The sequence below is a fragment of the Theropithecus gelada genome, chromosome 6, assembly GCF_003255815.1.
Source record: "Theropithecus gelada isolate Dixy chromosome 6, Tgel_1.0, whole genome shotgun sequence".
In the NCBI taxonomy this organism is placed as follows: domain Eukaryota; kingdom Metazoa; phylum Chordata; class Mammalia; order Primates; family Cercopithecidae; genus Theropithecus; species Theropithecus gelada.
This window is the reverse complement of record NC_037673.1, coordinates 8,883,084-8,900,090: the sequence shown is the minus strand read 5'-3', so window position 1 is coordinate 8,900,090 and position 17,007 is coordinate 8,883,084. Positions and strand designations below refer to the sequence as shown.

Below are 17,007 nucleotides of genomic sequence, written 5' to 3'. Positions count from 1 at the left end.
ACAGATGGTTTAAGGGAGCAAGAAAGTCCTTCACTGTTTGCCCAAGGAGGCCTGAGTCCACCTTGCATGTATGGAGGGAAGGAGTCATTGAGGCCAGAAGAACACGTTGTCTTCTGACACAGATGTGCCTCTGCCTCTGCTTGTCCTTGAGATGGATGGCAGACAAAGGCTTCTAATAGAGGAGAATGCTAACTTTTTTCCCTTTATGTCTTCTTGAAAACAATGACAACAAAACAGGATACATATGCAGAATGTGCAGGTTTGTTAAATACGTGTACGTGTGCCATGGTGGTTTGCTGCACCTATTGACCTGTCTTCTAAGTTCTGTCCCCTTACTCCCCTTCCCCCAACAGGTGCTGGTTGTGTGTTGTTCCCCTCTCTGTGTCCATGTGTTCTCAATGTTCAACTCCCACTTAAGAGTGAGAACATGCAGTGTTTGGTTTTCTGTTCCTGTGTCAGTTTGCTGAGGATGATATCTTCCAGCTTCTTCCATGTCCCTGCAGAGGACATGATCTTATTGCTTTTTATGGCTGCATAGTATTCCATGGTGTATATGTGCCACATTTTCTTTACCCAATCTATCATTGTTGGACATTTGGGTTGGTTCCACATCTTTGCTATTACAAATAGTGCTGCAATAAACATATGTGTGCATGTGACTTTATAGTAGAATGATTTCTATTCCTTTGAGTGTATACCCACTAATGGTATTGCTGGGTCAAATGGTATTTCTGGTTCTAGATCCTTGAAGAATCATCATACTGTCTTCCACAATAGTTGAACTAATTTGCATTTTCACCAGCAGTGTAAAAGCTTTCCTATTTCTCCACAGCCTCACCAGCATCTGTTGTTTCTGGACTTTTTAATAATCATCATTCTGACTGGCATGAGATGGCATCTCATTTTGGTTTTGATTTGCATTTCTCTGATGATCAGTGATACTGAGCTTTCTTCAGCATTCATTAGAATACTGACTTTCTTTTCATTGCCCTCCAGTTGGTTAAGTTCTATGACTTCTAGAAGAGTGCATAGAAAAATGCAATCAAAGCACAACTACCTCTTCCTCTGTTTCAGTCTGTATCCTCAGTAATAGCCTTATAATTAATGTTCACTGTGGAGTCCATTGTTATAATCCTTTATTTCATTCATCAACATTGAAGTGAAAAGTCATTTCATGTCTAACCGGTTCATAGAAAATAGGTATCAGTTCTGTTCTCTAAGACTCAATATTTTCACCTATAAAGTAGGAATATGTTGCTACATATATTCAATATATCTTCACTAATTTGCCAAGACGATCAAAGGAGATGTGATGTAATAGGGCTGCCATATATAGCAAATATAAATACAGGCGGCCCACTCAAATTTGAATTTCAGATAAATCATGAATAATATTGAATAGCACATACTAATACTAAAAAATTATTTGTGTTTATCTGAAATTCAAATTGAAATGGGCAGCTTATATTGAATCTGGCAATCCTAGAATGTAACATCCCTACTCTTCTACTAAGATGAGACAAATACGTAGTGAAGTATAATATTTAATGATATTTTCATGTAATTACAAGTATTTGTGTCTTTTGAATAATAGCTATATCAGCATTAATGGATATTTAAAGTCTTGAAGTAGCTCTATCCCTTTCATGACGAGTATCTATAGTTTTCTATTTGAGAGAGAAACTATAAATACATGACACTCAGATCTGTGTCCATGGCATAATGAGTAAGGGACATTTTCACAAAATGGCAACTAGTGTGAGAGTTTGCACCAAAGCAATGTTCATTCTGAGCGTCCTCTGGTTAGCACTGACTCTGCAGCTCCACATCACATTTTCCTCCCTCCTTGGGAAGGGGAGCTGCGATGGACAGGAAATGCCTATTTTTTTTAACTTGCTGATATCTGAACGTTAAAGAATGATTAAGAAGATTTTATATCGTTCTGGCACATTTTTTTTCATGCAAATAACTTTGATTGGAGTATTACGTTTCAGATGTATAGAAGGTTTGTGTGGCTTTATTTCTTGTGGCAGATTTTCACAGTTAATATTTTCTTGGATGAAACCGATTATTCATTTATATTTAGTTTATGACATCTTGGGTTGAAATCTTTCCATATTGGTGAAATTCATGTTTATCGTTTCACCTTCACACTCCCTTATATCGTAACTCCTGCTAGAGATCATAATGGGAAAAATATTAATCAGCACTCTTTAGTAAATATGGGAGTAATAATGACATTCTCATTCCAGGCTGGCCACACTTCCTTCCCTCACTAATTTGTTCAGTCTTTCACCAGCATATATTTGTGAAACATCTGATCTCTGCCGGCCCTAATAGCAGCCACTACGCATACATCACAGGACACAACTGGCATAGCTCTTGTCCCCATGGAGCCTAAGATCAAGTGTAAAAACCACAAAACAAGTAAGTTAGTAACTAAAACCATGGTAAATGTTGTAAAGTAAGAACAGCAACCAAATACAAATAGCTTTGCAAGATCCACCAGGGTCCTGCTATTGTCCTCCCATGTCAAATAGAAATCTATGGGTTTTTTTGGGATGTCTCTTTTATAGGGCAGTCTCTGTCTTTCTGCCATTGAAAGAAAATAACATTGTCATTTGTCACCTCAGGCACAGGAGCTGCATGTCCAGGGTATGCCACAATCACAGGCTCTTGGGCTGCAAGTGCTTCCTGGTGGCCGATGCCAGAGCACAGAGTGGTACAGGCGAAGGTGGAGGCAGGAGCGTGGGGCCACCAAGTGCATGCCCTGAACCTGACTCTAGATGCAGTGAGGAGAGCAGAGTGAGTGTACTGGGGAGATGCAGGTGACAGAGGTGTAGAGGAAGCCTCAGGAGTGGCAGGGATGGCAGGAGCAGGTGGATGAGAACTAGGTGAGCTGTGGGTGACAGGGAAGGAGAGGTTCCATCATCAGCACTGGGATTATGGTGCTGCTGTCCCTTAGACAAGGTCACAGGAGGTGGGACATGCTGGTAGGCCACATGGAGAGTCAGGGAGGCCTGTCAAGTTTCTGGTATCTCCAGTCCCTGGAAGTTTAGTTGCAGATACAGAGCCCACATTCAGCAGTAAGATCCCCACTTTGAAGACAGATCTGAGGGTGATCATGAGGACAGGGGATGAGAAGGCTGTGACCAAATGTGTGAGCATGCAGGAGTTCAGAGCAAGGGCAGGGCACAGGCAGGGGAAGGAAGAGCTTCAAGGAGACAGGAAGGGTCCCTGTGTGCTGAACCTGATGCAGAGGGAAGGGGGAACTGTGGAGGGGACTTGTCACATGCCAGACACTCCAGAGATTGAAGATGCAAGGTCATGCACTGTGGACCAGCATGCAAGCCCACGCTGAGCACTTTGCTCTGAAATGCTAAGCCCTGTAGTTTTGTTAGAAAACTACAGTTGGAAAATCAGATACAAGGTGTGCAGAAATATGCAGTGAAAGTTTATGATCAATGATGTCTCATTCTTTAAAGTCAAATTGTCATGAATCTTTACAAATTCGATTCTTTCCACAATTACTTAAGAATTTGAAATACATATGAACATATTGACATTTCGACTGTTGTTAATTTGGGCAGGTTTCTCAGAATAATAATCCTTCAACAAAATAAATAATAAAATAATAATGAGTCCTTGTTAAATTCTCAGATAGGCTATAGTTCTGTAAACTCTGTTTCCCATGCCATGCTGGGCTGGTAAGCAACTAGTGTGATGCTGGTCACAGCACAGTGATCCTCCAGCTGGCTCCCGACTCTAGGCAGCCCGCGCCACCCCTGAACTTCTATGAAAGTTCCTGTTTCACACAGCGGTCTCTCACACAAGCTCTGCTCCTGCCTCCCTCCTAACCCGTAGCTCAGATCATGTCCCCGTGTGTAATGATGTCCCAAAGGCATCCACAGGCTCTATGCCCATCAGGGCTCCACGGGAAGGCTGACACCTCCCTCTGCTGGTGCCTCATGGGGACCTCCTTGCAGGGCCTTGTGGCTGACATATGTGTGCTGAAGTCACCTTCCCTGAAGCCCCCATCTTCTCCCTGTTAGTTCCTTGGTGCTGTGTAAGTTTATTGACGCCTCACTCTACCCCAGGCAGAGAGACCTAAGAATCACTGAGGTTGAATTTTCCAACAAGCTCATGAACTGTGATGTCCAAGTCAAAATTAATTTGAATTGTAGAATTAAGACATACATTTTTTCTTACATGTTTACCTCTGTGAACTGTGAATTTGTTAAAATGCCTGCCTCTCTACACTACAACTGCCTTTCTCTCCTGTCTCTCGTTCTCTCTCTCTTTTGTCCTCACCCTTTTACATGAACACAAATACATACTCTTTTCTCCAAGATCATTTTAAAATCTTCGCAGCATATAGCATACTTCAGTGTATGCTTGACCTTTTTCAAAGGTAACCTATTTAACCAGCTAGCTTAAAACAAAAGCAAGCAATTGTTTGCCAGTACTGTATACATGATTTTTCAGTCAATGCATAATCAGAAAATGCTCATTGGAGATGTTTCAGATATACTTTTTAAAGTAAATTCAGGCTAAAACATGTCTGCATATGTATTTTTTTAAAACACAAATAGCTTCCATCTCTAAGACTTTCACAGAGAGAGAAAAATGTAAAGTATTTTATCCAAGGTCTTTTGCAATTAATTGCTTGATAGGAAGCCTTGAAGCCAAATATTCTTGACTACTTCTGGGTTTAGAATAACTTCTTAAACTCTTTCTGTGTTTGCAAAATAAGATTCATGATGTTTCAAAACTCAGGATCATGGAAGGTGTTATTCAGTCAGGGCCTTCAGGATGATTCCAGGTACTTGAGTGGATCTCTGAGGGGCTTCCAGAAGGCTGGATTTCATGCCTGGGATTTGCAGGGTGTCAGCAAGGGGTTGGGGGTGCAGCACAGGGTACCTGGGAGAGCAATGTTTGTTTCAACTGTGTGTCCCCCCTACACACAGGTGCTAGCCATGTCCCCGCCACCCTCCCACTGGCATGCTGAGAAGACCCTGCTCCGTGCCCCTCATAGCTGGGAAGGCTGCATGGTTCGGGGGTCGCTCACGCTCCAGCAGTGTTAGCAGTCAAGCAGATGAATGCGTGCACAGAAACACCCAGGGAGCAGAAAACCTGGAACGGGGAGGGCTTAGATCAGGCCAGAAATAGATGTTCAGAAGCACAGGAAAGAAGGTTGAGAGGAGTTGAGCCCAAGAAAATCATCCCAAAGAACAGGCACTAGAAGGAAAGGAGGAACTAATGTAGACAGAGGAGGGAGGGAGATGGAGGAGGGTGTACTTCTCTGGGCAGGAAGGAGGAGGGGGCATCATTGTCGTCCTGGATGTTTGAAGCTGCCCATCACATTGTGTTTTCCTTGCCCTGCTGGGCACCAAAGTCAGCACCTCTGACACCAAGAATCCAAGATCATTCCTTGAGGGTCTCTCTCCCTTGATGTTCTCCGTGGAACGGCACAAAGCGTGCTACTTTGAGCTCTCCATCCCTAGACTTGGAACTGGAAGGGTCCAACTGGAGATGATTAGTCCTCGTCTCTTGCTACATGAGAGCCTCATTTTAAAAGATACTGCTGCCTGGGCCCCACATCCAGTGCAGCTGACCTAACTGGTCTGCAGTGGGGCCCAGGTGTACTGTTTTGAAGGATGCTTAGATGGCTTTCCTGGCTGGAGATCCATGGCTGCGTACACAGCACACTCCGTTTAACCAGGGATTGGTTTGTGAGACCCGCTGACCTTGTTTCCTTCTCATCCTGTGGCCTTCACAGATTACGGAACCATTAAGAAAGTGCGGGCGCCCCTGAATCAGACCGCAAGCAGCTGTTTGCTGGAAGAGATTGAGCTCTTCCCTGAGAGGCGGAGGGAGCCCATCAGGAGCCTGCAGATCCTGCACAGCCAGAGCGTCCTGTTCGTGGGCCTGCGGGAGCACGTGGTCAAGATCCCCCTGAAGAGGTGCCAGTTCTACCGCACACGCAGGTAGGGCATCTCCGGGGCCGGGATGTACTAGTGTGTGTGAAGGGCCCACCCAGAGAGAACTGGGGAGAATTCAGATGCCCTGAAGTTGAATGGCCTGAGCCGCCCTTCATGCCTCTCAGAGTCCTGTGCGCTAGGATGCAGAACTTTCATGAAAATAGATTAACCGTGATGAGAATAACCCACCAGTTCTCCTCAGAGGAGAAGCCACGATATAATACCTGTAAGCGGTTGTCAAGGTTAAAATAAATCATTCAGTGCCTTAGAACACTCAGTGATAATACTGATATTTGGTGACTGTATTAATCTGTTAATCTGGCACAAGCATATATATGTATGTGTATGTGTGTGTATGTATATGTATGTGTATATTTATGTGTGTGTGTGTGTGTGTGTGTGTGTGTGTGTATATATATATATATATAGAGAGAGAGAGAGAGAGAGAGATGAAGTCTCACTCTGTCGCCCAGGCTGGAGTACAGTGGTGAGATCTCAGCTCATTGCAACCTCTGGCTGCAAGTGATTCTCATGCCTCAGCCTCCCGAGTAGCTGAGAATACAGATGTGTGCCATTGTGCCTGACTAATTTTAGTAGTTTTAGTAGAGACAGGGTTTCACCATGTTGGCCAGGCTGGTCTTGAACTCCTGACTTCAAGTGATCTGCCTATCTCGGCCTCCCGAAGTCCTGGGATTACAGGCTTGAGCCACCACACCTGGCCTCAAGCTTGTATTTTATTTGAATATAGAAATAACAAAAAATATTCTAAGGTATATGTCCTTCTCGACCACAGCTCTTATGCTGATAACCCCTTGAGAAGGAGTGGTTGATGTTGCTGCGGTGGCCCCCACTTTCTGGGACACCCCCCACCGCCACTGTCTTTGGCATCAGCTCCCCTGGAGTGCTGCTTCTCTCCTGAGCCTGCAGAGAGGGTAGGGAGGGAGGTCTCCCAGCCACAGGGAAACCCAAGTGTCATTGCATCTTCCTTCACCCTCAGGCCAGTCTTATCTTCCATGGGCCATCCACGATCGACCACGGTTGTGTTTAAAGTTTAATTTGGAAACATGTTGGCCCAGATGCTTAGGAAATGAAAAAGTACTGTATACATCACACATTTGACCAGCACTTTACTCCGGGAAATTGTATATACACCCTGACCCCTGACAAAAGATCACCCTTGGGGAAATCAGAATCTTAAATGTTCTTAGGCATCTTGTTTAATTCCACCCCCTAAAGTGGGGTGAAATTGCAGATTTGGAGTAGAAATAGTCCTTTTTGATATATCACTCACAAACATCTATCCTACATGGGCCACTCTCTCTCAAAACAGGGTGCCTAATGACACTGGCTTTGGCACTTAGAAGCTAGGATTCATGGTATGGACCTGTTGTTGCTTTTTTTTTTTGAAATGGAGTCTTGCTCTGTTACCCAGGCTGGAGTGCAGTAGTGTGATCTCAGCTTAGTGCAACCTGCACCTCCTGGGTTCAAGTCATTCTCTTGAGTCAGTCTCCTGAGTAGCTGGAATTACATGTGCCACCATGCCTGGCTAATTTTTGTAGTTTTAGTAGAGACAGAGTTTTGCCATGTTGGCCAGGCTAGTCTCGAATTCCTGACCTCGAGTGATCTGCCTGCCTCTGCATCCCAAAGTGCTGAGATTACAGGCGTGCGCCACTTTGCCCAGCCCTGTTGTTGCTATTTCTTGACCCAGGTCACAAAAGTATTTGAGAATTCACTTTCTCATCCAACATGTGTGAATTGCTATAGAATCAAATAGGATAATATAGAGAGTATAAAATTTAAAGTACTCTGCAAAGTGAGTATTCTTAGGTGGAAGGAAGTTTTTTATGTGTAATCCCAACAATATGCCTTTCAAGATGATTCTAGAAAATGAAGTCTATAATATAATGTCTCCTTTGAAATGAGACAGAGAGTTGAGGAATAATGTGAGGAACCTCCCAGTTAATCATAATGATATTGTGAGCCTTAGTAACAGCTAGTGATATTTATTAACTGCCATTGTTATATATGCCTACTTCGTAAATTTAACCAGTGGCTGCTTGAAATGTATTCTGGTATGTGTTCCCTGCAGAACTAGCCTAGGGAAGAAATTATTCTTCCCTGGTTGCTGTTGGTTCAGTGGGTAACAGGGTTGGGGTCTGGCCAACAGGATGTCATAGCTGGAATGTATCTGGAAGGACACCCGTCTTTCAACTCCAGCCCAGTGAAGGATGACCTTTATGGAGGGTGACACAGGATAACCCGCAGGAAGCCGCAGGCCTGTGCTGTCTGCAGGGTGATTCTGGTGCCACAATGGGGGTGCATGGCTTACAGAGCATGAGGCAATTCATCTTTTATAGGTTGTTCTGCTTCCTTGAGTCTGGGTCACAATTGCTCAGCCTCTTGTACATGCAGCTTAGGAACTAAGTTCTGCATCAGATGAGTGATGAGAGGCACGGTGTCCCTGGCATCTCTCATGCACCTGAACTGCCAGCCCACTTGTGGATCCACAGGAGCTGGTGCTCCAGGCGCAGAGGCCTGGGGAGGAGTTCACTGTTCCCTTTTTTCTTTCAAGGAGAATGATGCCACTGGTGTGTCTTCATTGGGCTCCTGAGGGAAAGAGCTTGACATTTATAGCTGGAGCTTAATCACCCTGCTGTTTACTGTGAGAAAAGCAACAAGAGATCGTAACTTCATTTTCAACTGATGGACTGTGGTCTTCTGTGTGCCCGTCCTCAGAGGGGGTTAGTTTGTGCCTGGCCCTTTAGTATTTCATTCGAGAAAAGAAAACTAAAGATTTCAACCCAAGCATTTCTCTGAATATTTCCAATGTGTTTCTCTACTATCCTACTCCTGTAGAAAGATAGGAAACCCTCCCTAGTTAACATTCCATGGAAAAAAGAATCTTTTTTTAAAAAAATAAAACTGCATAAACTTTTTTGTAAATTATAAGGAACAATTATGGGGTTTTTTTGACAAAAGCAATTTTAATCTTTCAGAAAGATGCTTAAAGAAGTACACTAAATAGGAATAGGAAAACAATTGGGTAACAGTTGGATACTAATTTCTTTTCCAATATACTTTCCATCATAGAATCTCAGTGATGCCATTTATTATTGGAAAACCAGTCCTATAAATGAATCTAGAAGTATTTAAAAAGGGAAACTGCTTATCTAAATTACCTGTCTCCTTCAAAATCATATTTACATGTTTAATTTTCTTGAGTCTTTTTTCCAAAGACAATGCACTATACCATTTATTAAAATGTGTATAAATGATAACTGATACAATTTCACAAATTTCTTTTACATGTCTGACAATATGCTAGATTTTATGAGAATTTTGCAGAATGATTATGTCAATCCTGGACGTAAAGTAGCATACCATATCCATTGTTCAGATGAGGAAATGGTAGCTCAGATTTTTGGTGTCCTGCTCAAAGTCTCATAGCTACTGCAACATGAGACCTGGGTCAGAGCCGAGACTGTCCCAGGCCTATGCTGTATTACTGGTTCTTTCTGCTGCCCCTAGTACAATGAGGACCACCCATTCAGTGGTCAGATTTCGGCTGAAGGAGCTGCTGGATTGCATTCTTCATGTGTGCAACTGAGAGGTAGAGCTGGTCAGTACCCGGACAGGCAGAAGCCAGGTCTCCTGAGAGATGCTTACCCCTTCTTCCCATTACCCTCTTCCTCATTCTGCTTGCTGTCAGACTGGATCAAGCAAACACGAAGGAGGTTTTGTACTCTGTTTTTCCAAAACTTTCTAAGCTGAGTCTCCATTCTCCAGTTGTTCTTAAGGAGATCATGCGACCTCAGACGTGGGGGATTGGGAGTGGTGACAAGCACCTCCCTGTACTGACTACACACATGTGTTGTGACTGATTGGAACACAGCATCGTTCCCTTGGAAAGTTATTTTAAAAGGTGAATATTTCAAAATTATATTTCAGTCAAGTTTGACCTCAAAGATGAGCCAAAAATTGTGTTTTGATGTTAGCATTGTTTAGCACAGCCATTTAATAGATAGAGTGAGAAAATCATGCAAAAGATAAAGCTAACTCATTGGAATTGGTGGTGATCTCTGGGGATGTAGAGTGCAAGAGAAACCGCACTATTCATGCATATCCTTTTTCGTTTTAGGCCTTATGGACCACATCTGTGTATAAGTTGCATAAAGTGAGTTCACATTCACTAATTTCTGAGGAATTCAGAAATCTGTGTAAGCCCAGATATGAGTACAATGTGTAGCAGAGGAAAACAGGAAAGCTGACCTCATCCTGTGGGCCAGGCCATGCACCTGGCTCATGGTCCAATAGCATCATGTGGTCATTTTTTTTGACATATCTTTTATTATTATTATTATTATTTATTGTACTTTAAGTTCTAGGGTACATGTGCACAACATGCAGTTTTGTTACATATGTATACCTGTGCCATGTTGGTGTGCTGCACCCATTAACTCATCATTTACATTAGGTATATCTCCTAATGCTATCCCTCCCCCCTCCCAGCACCCCACGACAGGCCCTGGTGTGTGATGTTCCCCTTCCTGTGTCCAAGTGTTCTCATTGTTCAATTCCCACGTATGAGTGAGAACATGTGGTGTTTGGTTTTCTGTTCTTGCAATAGTTTGCTGAGAATGATGGTTTCCAGCTTCATCCTTGTCCCTACAAAGGACATGAACTCATCCTTTTTTATGGCTGCATAGTATTCCATGGTGTATATATGTCACATTTTCTTAATCCAGTCTATCACTGATGGACATTTGGGTTGGTTCCAAGTCTTTGCTATTGTGAATAGTGCCGCAGTAAACATATGTGTGCATGCGTCTTTATAGCAGCATGATTTATAATCTTTTGGGTATATATCCAGTAATGGGATGGCTGGGTCAAATGGTATTTCTAGTTCTAGATCCTTGAGGAATTGCCACACCATCTTCCACAATGGTTGAACTAGTTTACAGTCCCACCAACACTGTAAAAGTGTTCCTATTTCTCCACATCCTCTCCAGCACTTGTTGTTTCCTGACTTTTTAATGATCACCATTCTAACTGGTGTCTTTAAAGTGGAAAAAGGCTGGAAGTGGTGACTCATACCTGTAATCCCAGCACTTCTTGGGGCTGAGGCAGGAGGATTTCTTGAGTCCAGGAATTCAAAACGAGCTTGGGGAACATGGTGAGACCCCATCTCTACAATACATAAATTAATTAATTAAGTGGAAAAAGTCTCCATAAGGAGGCCCAGGATGGAGCAGCCAAGAGCAAACACTTACTGACTACCCGCCTGGTGTAAACACCAGTGTGAATTCAGAACCTGCTGCCCTATGAGCTCTGGCTAAGAACTAATAGGGTTCCTACCTCTGTACTTCAGGAAGGAAAGAGCAATCACAGGACTTGCCCTCTAATAATCTTATCTTGTCTATAAATCAGGTTGTTATTTTCTCCCACAAGAAACTATTATAGCCTTCTAAGTAGTATGACTGACTGTACCTCTTCAAGGCTAAGAAAAGAACAGCTTAGAGGTGTGGTGATGGGACGGCTGCAGATTTGGACTCTTTTTTTTTTTTCTTTTTTTTTTTTTTCTTTTTTTTTTTGAGACGAGTCTTGCTCTGTTACCCAGGCTGGAGTGCAGTGGTGTGATCTCAGCTCACTGCAACCTCCACCTTCCGGGCTCAAGTGATTCTCCTGCCTCAGCCTCCTGAGTAGCTGGGACTACAGGCGTGTGCCACCAGGTCTGGCTAAGTTTTTGTATTTTTGGTAGAGACAGGGTTTCGCCATGTTGGCCAGGCTGATCTTGAACTCCTGACTTCAAGTGATCCACCCACCTTGGCCTCCCAAAGTGCTGGGATTACAGGCATAGGCCACCGTGCCCAGCCCTAATATGGACTTTTAAAGTCATTTTAAGGACTGAGTTGAGTAGATCAGCATGTCAGCAAACTTTCTTTGCAAAGAGCCAGAGAGAAGCTGTTCTAGGCTGCACAGGTGTCCAGTCTCTGTTGAAACTCCTCAGCTCTTCCCTTGCAATGTGAAAGCAGCCACAGACCATATGAATGGGTAGATGTGTGGGTCAAGCAAGGCTGATGGGTTTGTCTGGTGAGAAAATTGTGATCCACTGTTAGATACAGACAGTTTATTACTTAGCAAAAAAAAACCCAAAAAAAAACCAAAAAAAAAAGAGTCTACTCGCCACCTCCCTTGTCCCACTGGATGACATCAAAACAAAAGGGGCAGCCAGGCATGGTGGCCCACACCTGTAATTCCAGCACTTTGGGAGACTGAGGAGGGCAGATCACTTGAAGTCAGGAGTTTGAGACCAGCTGGCCAACAAGGCTAAACCCCGTCTCTACTAAAAATACAAAAATTAGCTGGGCATGTAGCGCATGCCTGAAATCACAGCTACTTGGGAGGCTGAGGCAAGAGAATCACTTGAACCCAGGAGGCGGAGGTTGCAGTGAGCCGAGATCACGCCACTACACTCCAGCCTGGGTGACAGAATGAGACTCTGTCTCCAAAACAAAACAAGACGGCCAGGTGATGGTGCAGCAGGAGAACTAAGGCACCGCACTCCCAGGAGCCCATTTCATGCTGGCAGTTTGCGAGCCTAAAGCTGTATCCTAGTATGGGTGTATGAGGGGGCAGGAAGCCTTACAACTCATCAGAACCTGGAAAGCAATGAGAAACTCCTGACAGCCTTCCTGGGGCATAGGGATGCAGGAGGAATGGTTTTGCAGCAGTTCCTCATAATCCTCCCATGTTGCAGGACCAGGGAGGATCTTGGGGCCAAAGCTTAGGTCACCTGTGAGTCAGCCTTGCCCCGTGGCCTCTGTGCACTCATGAACAGTTACCAGCGAGGAACGTTCCCCAGTTGTGTGTTTCAGGAAAAGTTTAGGGGGCCGTACGAATTTGGCCACAGGCTGTGTGGTTTGCTGACCCCTAAGTGAGATTATCATCTGCCTTTTGAATAAATGAATATCCCTTAATAACACTAATTTATAAAATTAGATATTACATTTGTCAAATGAGCTATTACATTACATAGGTTAATCGGTACCCTAATATTTTCTGAACATCATGGACTTTTCTACCCTTTGGATACTTACTCATACAATCTTACTTTTTTATTTAACATTCATAGAAAGAGTGTGCAATTAATCTTTCATCATAGAACAGAAAGTAGACTGTGAATTCCTGCATGCCAGCACAGGCTTCATTCAAGATGTGGGAACACGAGCTCCCAAAGGCTGGGCTTCCTCTGTGCTTCTGGGTTCAATGAAGGCCCCAGCCTGGTATCCAGCTCAAAAAAGGGTCAGTAAATATAATATTTGTTAAACTAACAAATGGACCCTCTGCCTCTCCTTTATCTGCTAATTTACTTCATACCTTGAAAACAAGCAAAATTCTTGTGACAAAACAAAATTCCTTTACAGAAAAATGTGGCAATATCACACAGCAAAAGCATTGAAAGCCTTTGGGCCTTAGGTGGGGTGGTTTTTCTTTTTGTTTTTTGTTTTGTTTTGTTTTTTTGGTTTGTTTTATTTTTGCTTAATGAACTAATTGGGGAAAAGGAGAGAAAATCTGGGAACTGGAAGAATTATAACCTACATATGAAAGAGTCATACCTTTTAAATTGTGCCTTATAAAAATAGAGGGAAAGATGGAGCATTAAGAAAAAGACCTTGGCCAGGACGTGGTGGCTCACTCCTATAATCCCAGCACTTTGGGAGGCCGACCCGGGTGGATCAAGAGGTCAGGAGTTCGAGACTAGCCTGGTCAACATGGTGAAACCCTGTCTCTACTAAAAATACAAACATTAGCTGGGTGTGGTGGCGCGCGCCTGTAATCGCAGCTACTCCGAGGCTGAGGCAGAAGAATCACTTAAACCCAGGAGGCAGAGGTTGCAGTGCATTCCACCCTGGGTGACAGAGCAAGACTCCGTCTAGGAAAAAAAAAAAAGAAAAAGACATTGGCTCCATTGATTTAACTGGTATTTGGGCGTTCTTAATGCAGTTAGCCTTTAATAGTATCATTTAGTTAAAGAAATTAATACCTCATCAAAAAATTAGTATGGAAATTAGATTACTACAGGACGTTTATTGCTAAGGTGAAAGTTTTAAAAGCCAGAGTTAATAGGTTGACACCTTTCATAATTAAATATTCCCTAAAGACAGCATCTGCCAATGGGAAAAGCACACAATGTGTACAGAGAAATCGCAGGGTTCCCACGTGGTCTCCCAGCCAGACAGCCGTACTCATTTGGTTATTAATCAAATAAGCATTCAGGAGGACATTCTGGCATGTACCCATTTGACAAAGTAAATATTATCCCCTCAGAATGAATGTAGTATTTGCCAAATCTCAAAGTCTTGAGTTTTTGTTTGTGCTGGCTTTGGTTTAACCTCTAGAGAATGTGGATTTTTTGTAATTAATTCCTTCATATTATATTTATTGAACTCAATATGTGCCAAACACCAAGTGAGGCCCTGCATGGAGGATGATGAATGAGGCATCTCTGACCCTGTCTTCAGAGGACTCAGATTGTAATAAGAAATTCTGGTATAAGTAAAATCACCTGCTATCATGGAACTGAGCCAAAGGACCTTGGCGTTACCTTAGAATTTATCCCAAAATCGATTTATTGTTAAAGTCTGATGCTGGAATACACAAGGACCTAACATCCTCACCTAATGTTCCTCTCCGATTATTTTTTAAGCTGTATCTGTATCATAACCAGTGTTCTAATTTTCAACTTCCAGTAGTAAGGGAATTAGTCACCACTTATGATACACCCTTTCAATGATTGTTCTCTGATTGAGTAATTCTGAAGCCATTAAGCGACGCCTATGAAGACATCTGTGTGATACAACAAAAATGTAATAAAGCACAGCAACATTACGTGGATGCCACCATTAAATCTGTTTTTAAAAAATAGAGAAATGGCAGAAAGTAAATGCACTGAGTTTTTGTTGGTGCTGGCACTAACAAAAGTGGTAAGTGCTAATTAGGACAGTGAGAAAGACATGATTAGAGGGGTTCCAAGTTAGGCTTGGGCTGGAGCACAGTGTATTCCGGTGTTGTCATAAGGTAACATCCCCAGACCCTGGGCAGGGTGGGTAAGAACTCATCAACACATGAAACTGCTTTACTAAGAGAATGTATCTTTGGTCTCTAAATGGCAATGTGTGTTTTCAACAGTCAGTTGGGTAAAGTTTGAAAATCTATTACCAACCTTTCGTACTTCAGTTGAGAAACACAACTAATGGAGATCAGAAAGAAAAAGTTTCCTTCTTGGCCAGGTGCAGTGGCTTACGCCTGTAATCCCAGCACTTTGGGAGGCCGAGGAGGGTGGATTGCTTGAGATCAAGAATTCAAGACTAGCCTGGTCAACATTGGTGAAACCTAGCCTCTGCTAAAAATACACACACAAGAAACAAAAACAAATTAGCTGGGTGTGGTGGCAGGCTCCTGTAATCCCAGCTACTCGGGAGACTGAGGCAGGGAAATTGCTTGAAACAGGGAGGTGGAGGTTGCAGTGAGCCGAGATCGCACCACTACCCTCCAGCCTGGGCGACAGAGTGAGACTCCATCTTAAAAAAAAAAAAAAAAACTCTTCTTTAATATCTACTCCACAGGCCTCCTGGTTTTGAGCTCTCAAATTTAAAGTTATGTAAGAATTCCATGGGAAAGGTTGAGCTGCTCCCATTTCTTGGCTGCAGACCCCTGCACCTGAGTTATCCTAAATAGGAGCATCTGGGCTTCTCCTAAGATTTTTTATTTGCTGCATAGTCCAGTGAATTCTTAAGGAAATACCTGCTCTCATATGTTTGTAAAACAGCCTGCCTATGGAAAGAGCATGAGCTTTGCGTTCAGGTGGTTCTGGACGGGGCTTTTGTGTGGTGTGTGACCATAAGCCAGTTACACAACTTCTTCGTATCTCATTTCTCAGCCCTGTTTCCATAGGAGTGTGTTATTGGAGATAAAGAGAGAGAGGCTATGTTAGGGGTCTGGTACATAATAAGAATTCAACACAAGATAGTTTGTTTCCTGTTTTAATATTATACTCAGTTCATGCAGGTCCTTCTGAGCCGGCATTGCCTGTGAGTGGTCTTTTACACTTTCTGCACACTATGATGAAGGCTGGGCTTCAAATCTCCCTTTGTCCTAGATGTAAGTCAAAATAAAAAGTGAATGAACAAACAAGACAGAAAAGGAAAGTAAACAGGACAGACTGCTCTTGTATGCGTGGTTTACCTTCTTTGCCCACATATACTTCACATGGTCTCCGGACTAAACTGAAGGCAAACTGACCAGCCAATCATTTGCTGCTCTGCCTTCAAATAACTTCACATTGTCTGAGAGGTGCTGGACCCATCAGGCCAGATTCTGCTCCTTGCATTCAATTGTTACTTGCCTCTGTCAGGGCAAATCAACAGTTCATGAGACTCTAGCATGACCACATTATGTGCTTGGGTGAGTAATGTCAGCATGGCCTCATCCAAGCAGTGGGAGCATCTGTCAGTAGATTTGCAATAATTCCCTGTCTCGAATGAACATGTCTCTATCCACACAAGAGCAACTGGGATTCGGCACTGATGAAAGCTACACAGGGCCCAGTGTGAAGAGAGCCAGGTGCTTGCCTTCACCACTGTCACCAGCTGTCTAGCAGTCGTGAGGGCACCAGAGAATCCAAATTCAAGGCAGACCCACACTTGCTGTAACTACCTGCTGAGAGGGACAAATGTTCTTCCGAGGGGCGGGCTGTACTACACAGAAGGGTTCCTTGGCATTGAACCTCATCCACTTAATTGAGGTCAAACTGTTAAGTTAGGTGAATTATAAGAAAACAGAATAATACATTTTTCCCCCTCTGGATGTACTCCCCTTTAAGGTTTTGAGTAAAAATTAAAATGTATTACTTGACACCTTCTGCATTCTTCAGGCATAATTGTTGACCCTTAAACACTATTTCACAGAAGTGTTTCTCTTGAAAAAGAAAAACATGTTATATAGCAAATAAGTAATTGTGTCTTCA

General features: G+C 43.2%; 1 protein-coding gene across 1 annotated transcript in view; it reads left to right on the top strand.

Moving 5' to 3' along the window:
* Positions 1 to 17,007, top strand: part of SEMA5A (semaphorin 5A) — a 517,335-nt gene that overhangs the window by 372,944 nt on the left and 127,384 nt on the right. The window contains exon 12 of the mRNA XM_025388084.1: positions 5,780 to 5,987. Within this exon, the coding sequence (XP_025243869.1) occupies positions 5,780 to 5,987 (208 nt within the window). The remainder of the gene's footprint in view (positions 1 to 5,779; positions 5,988 to 17,007) is intronic.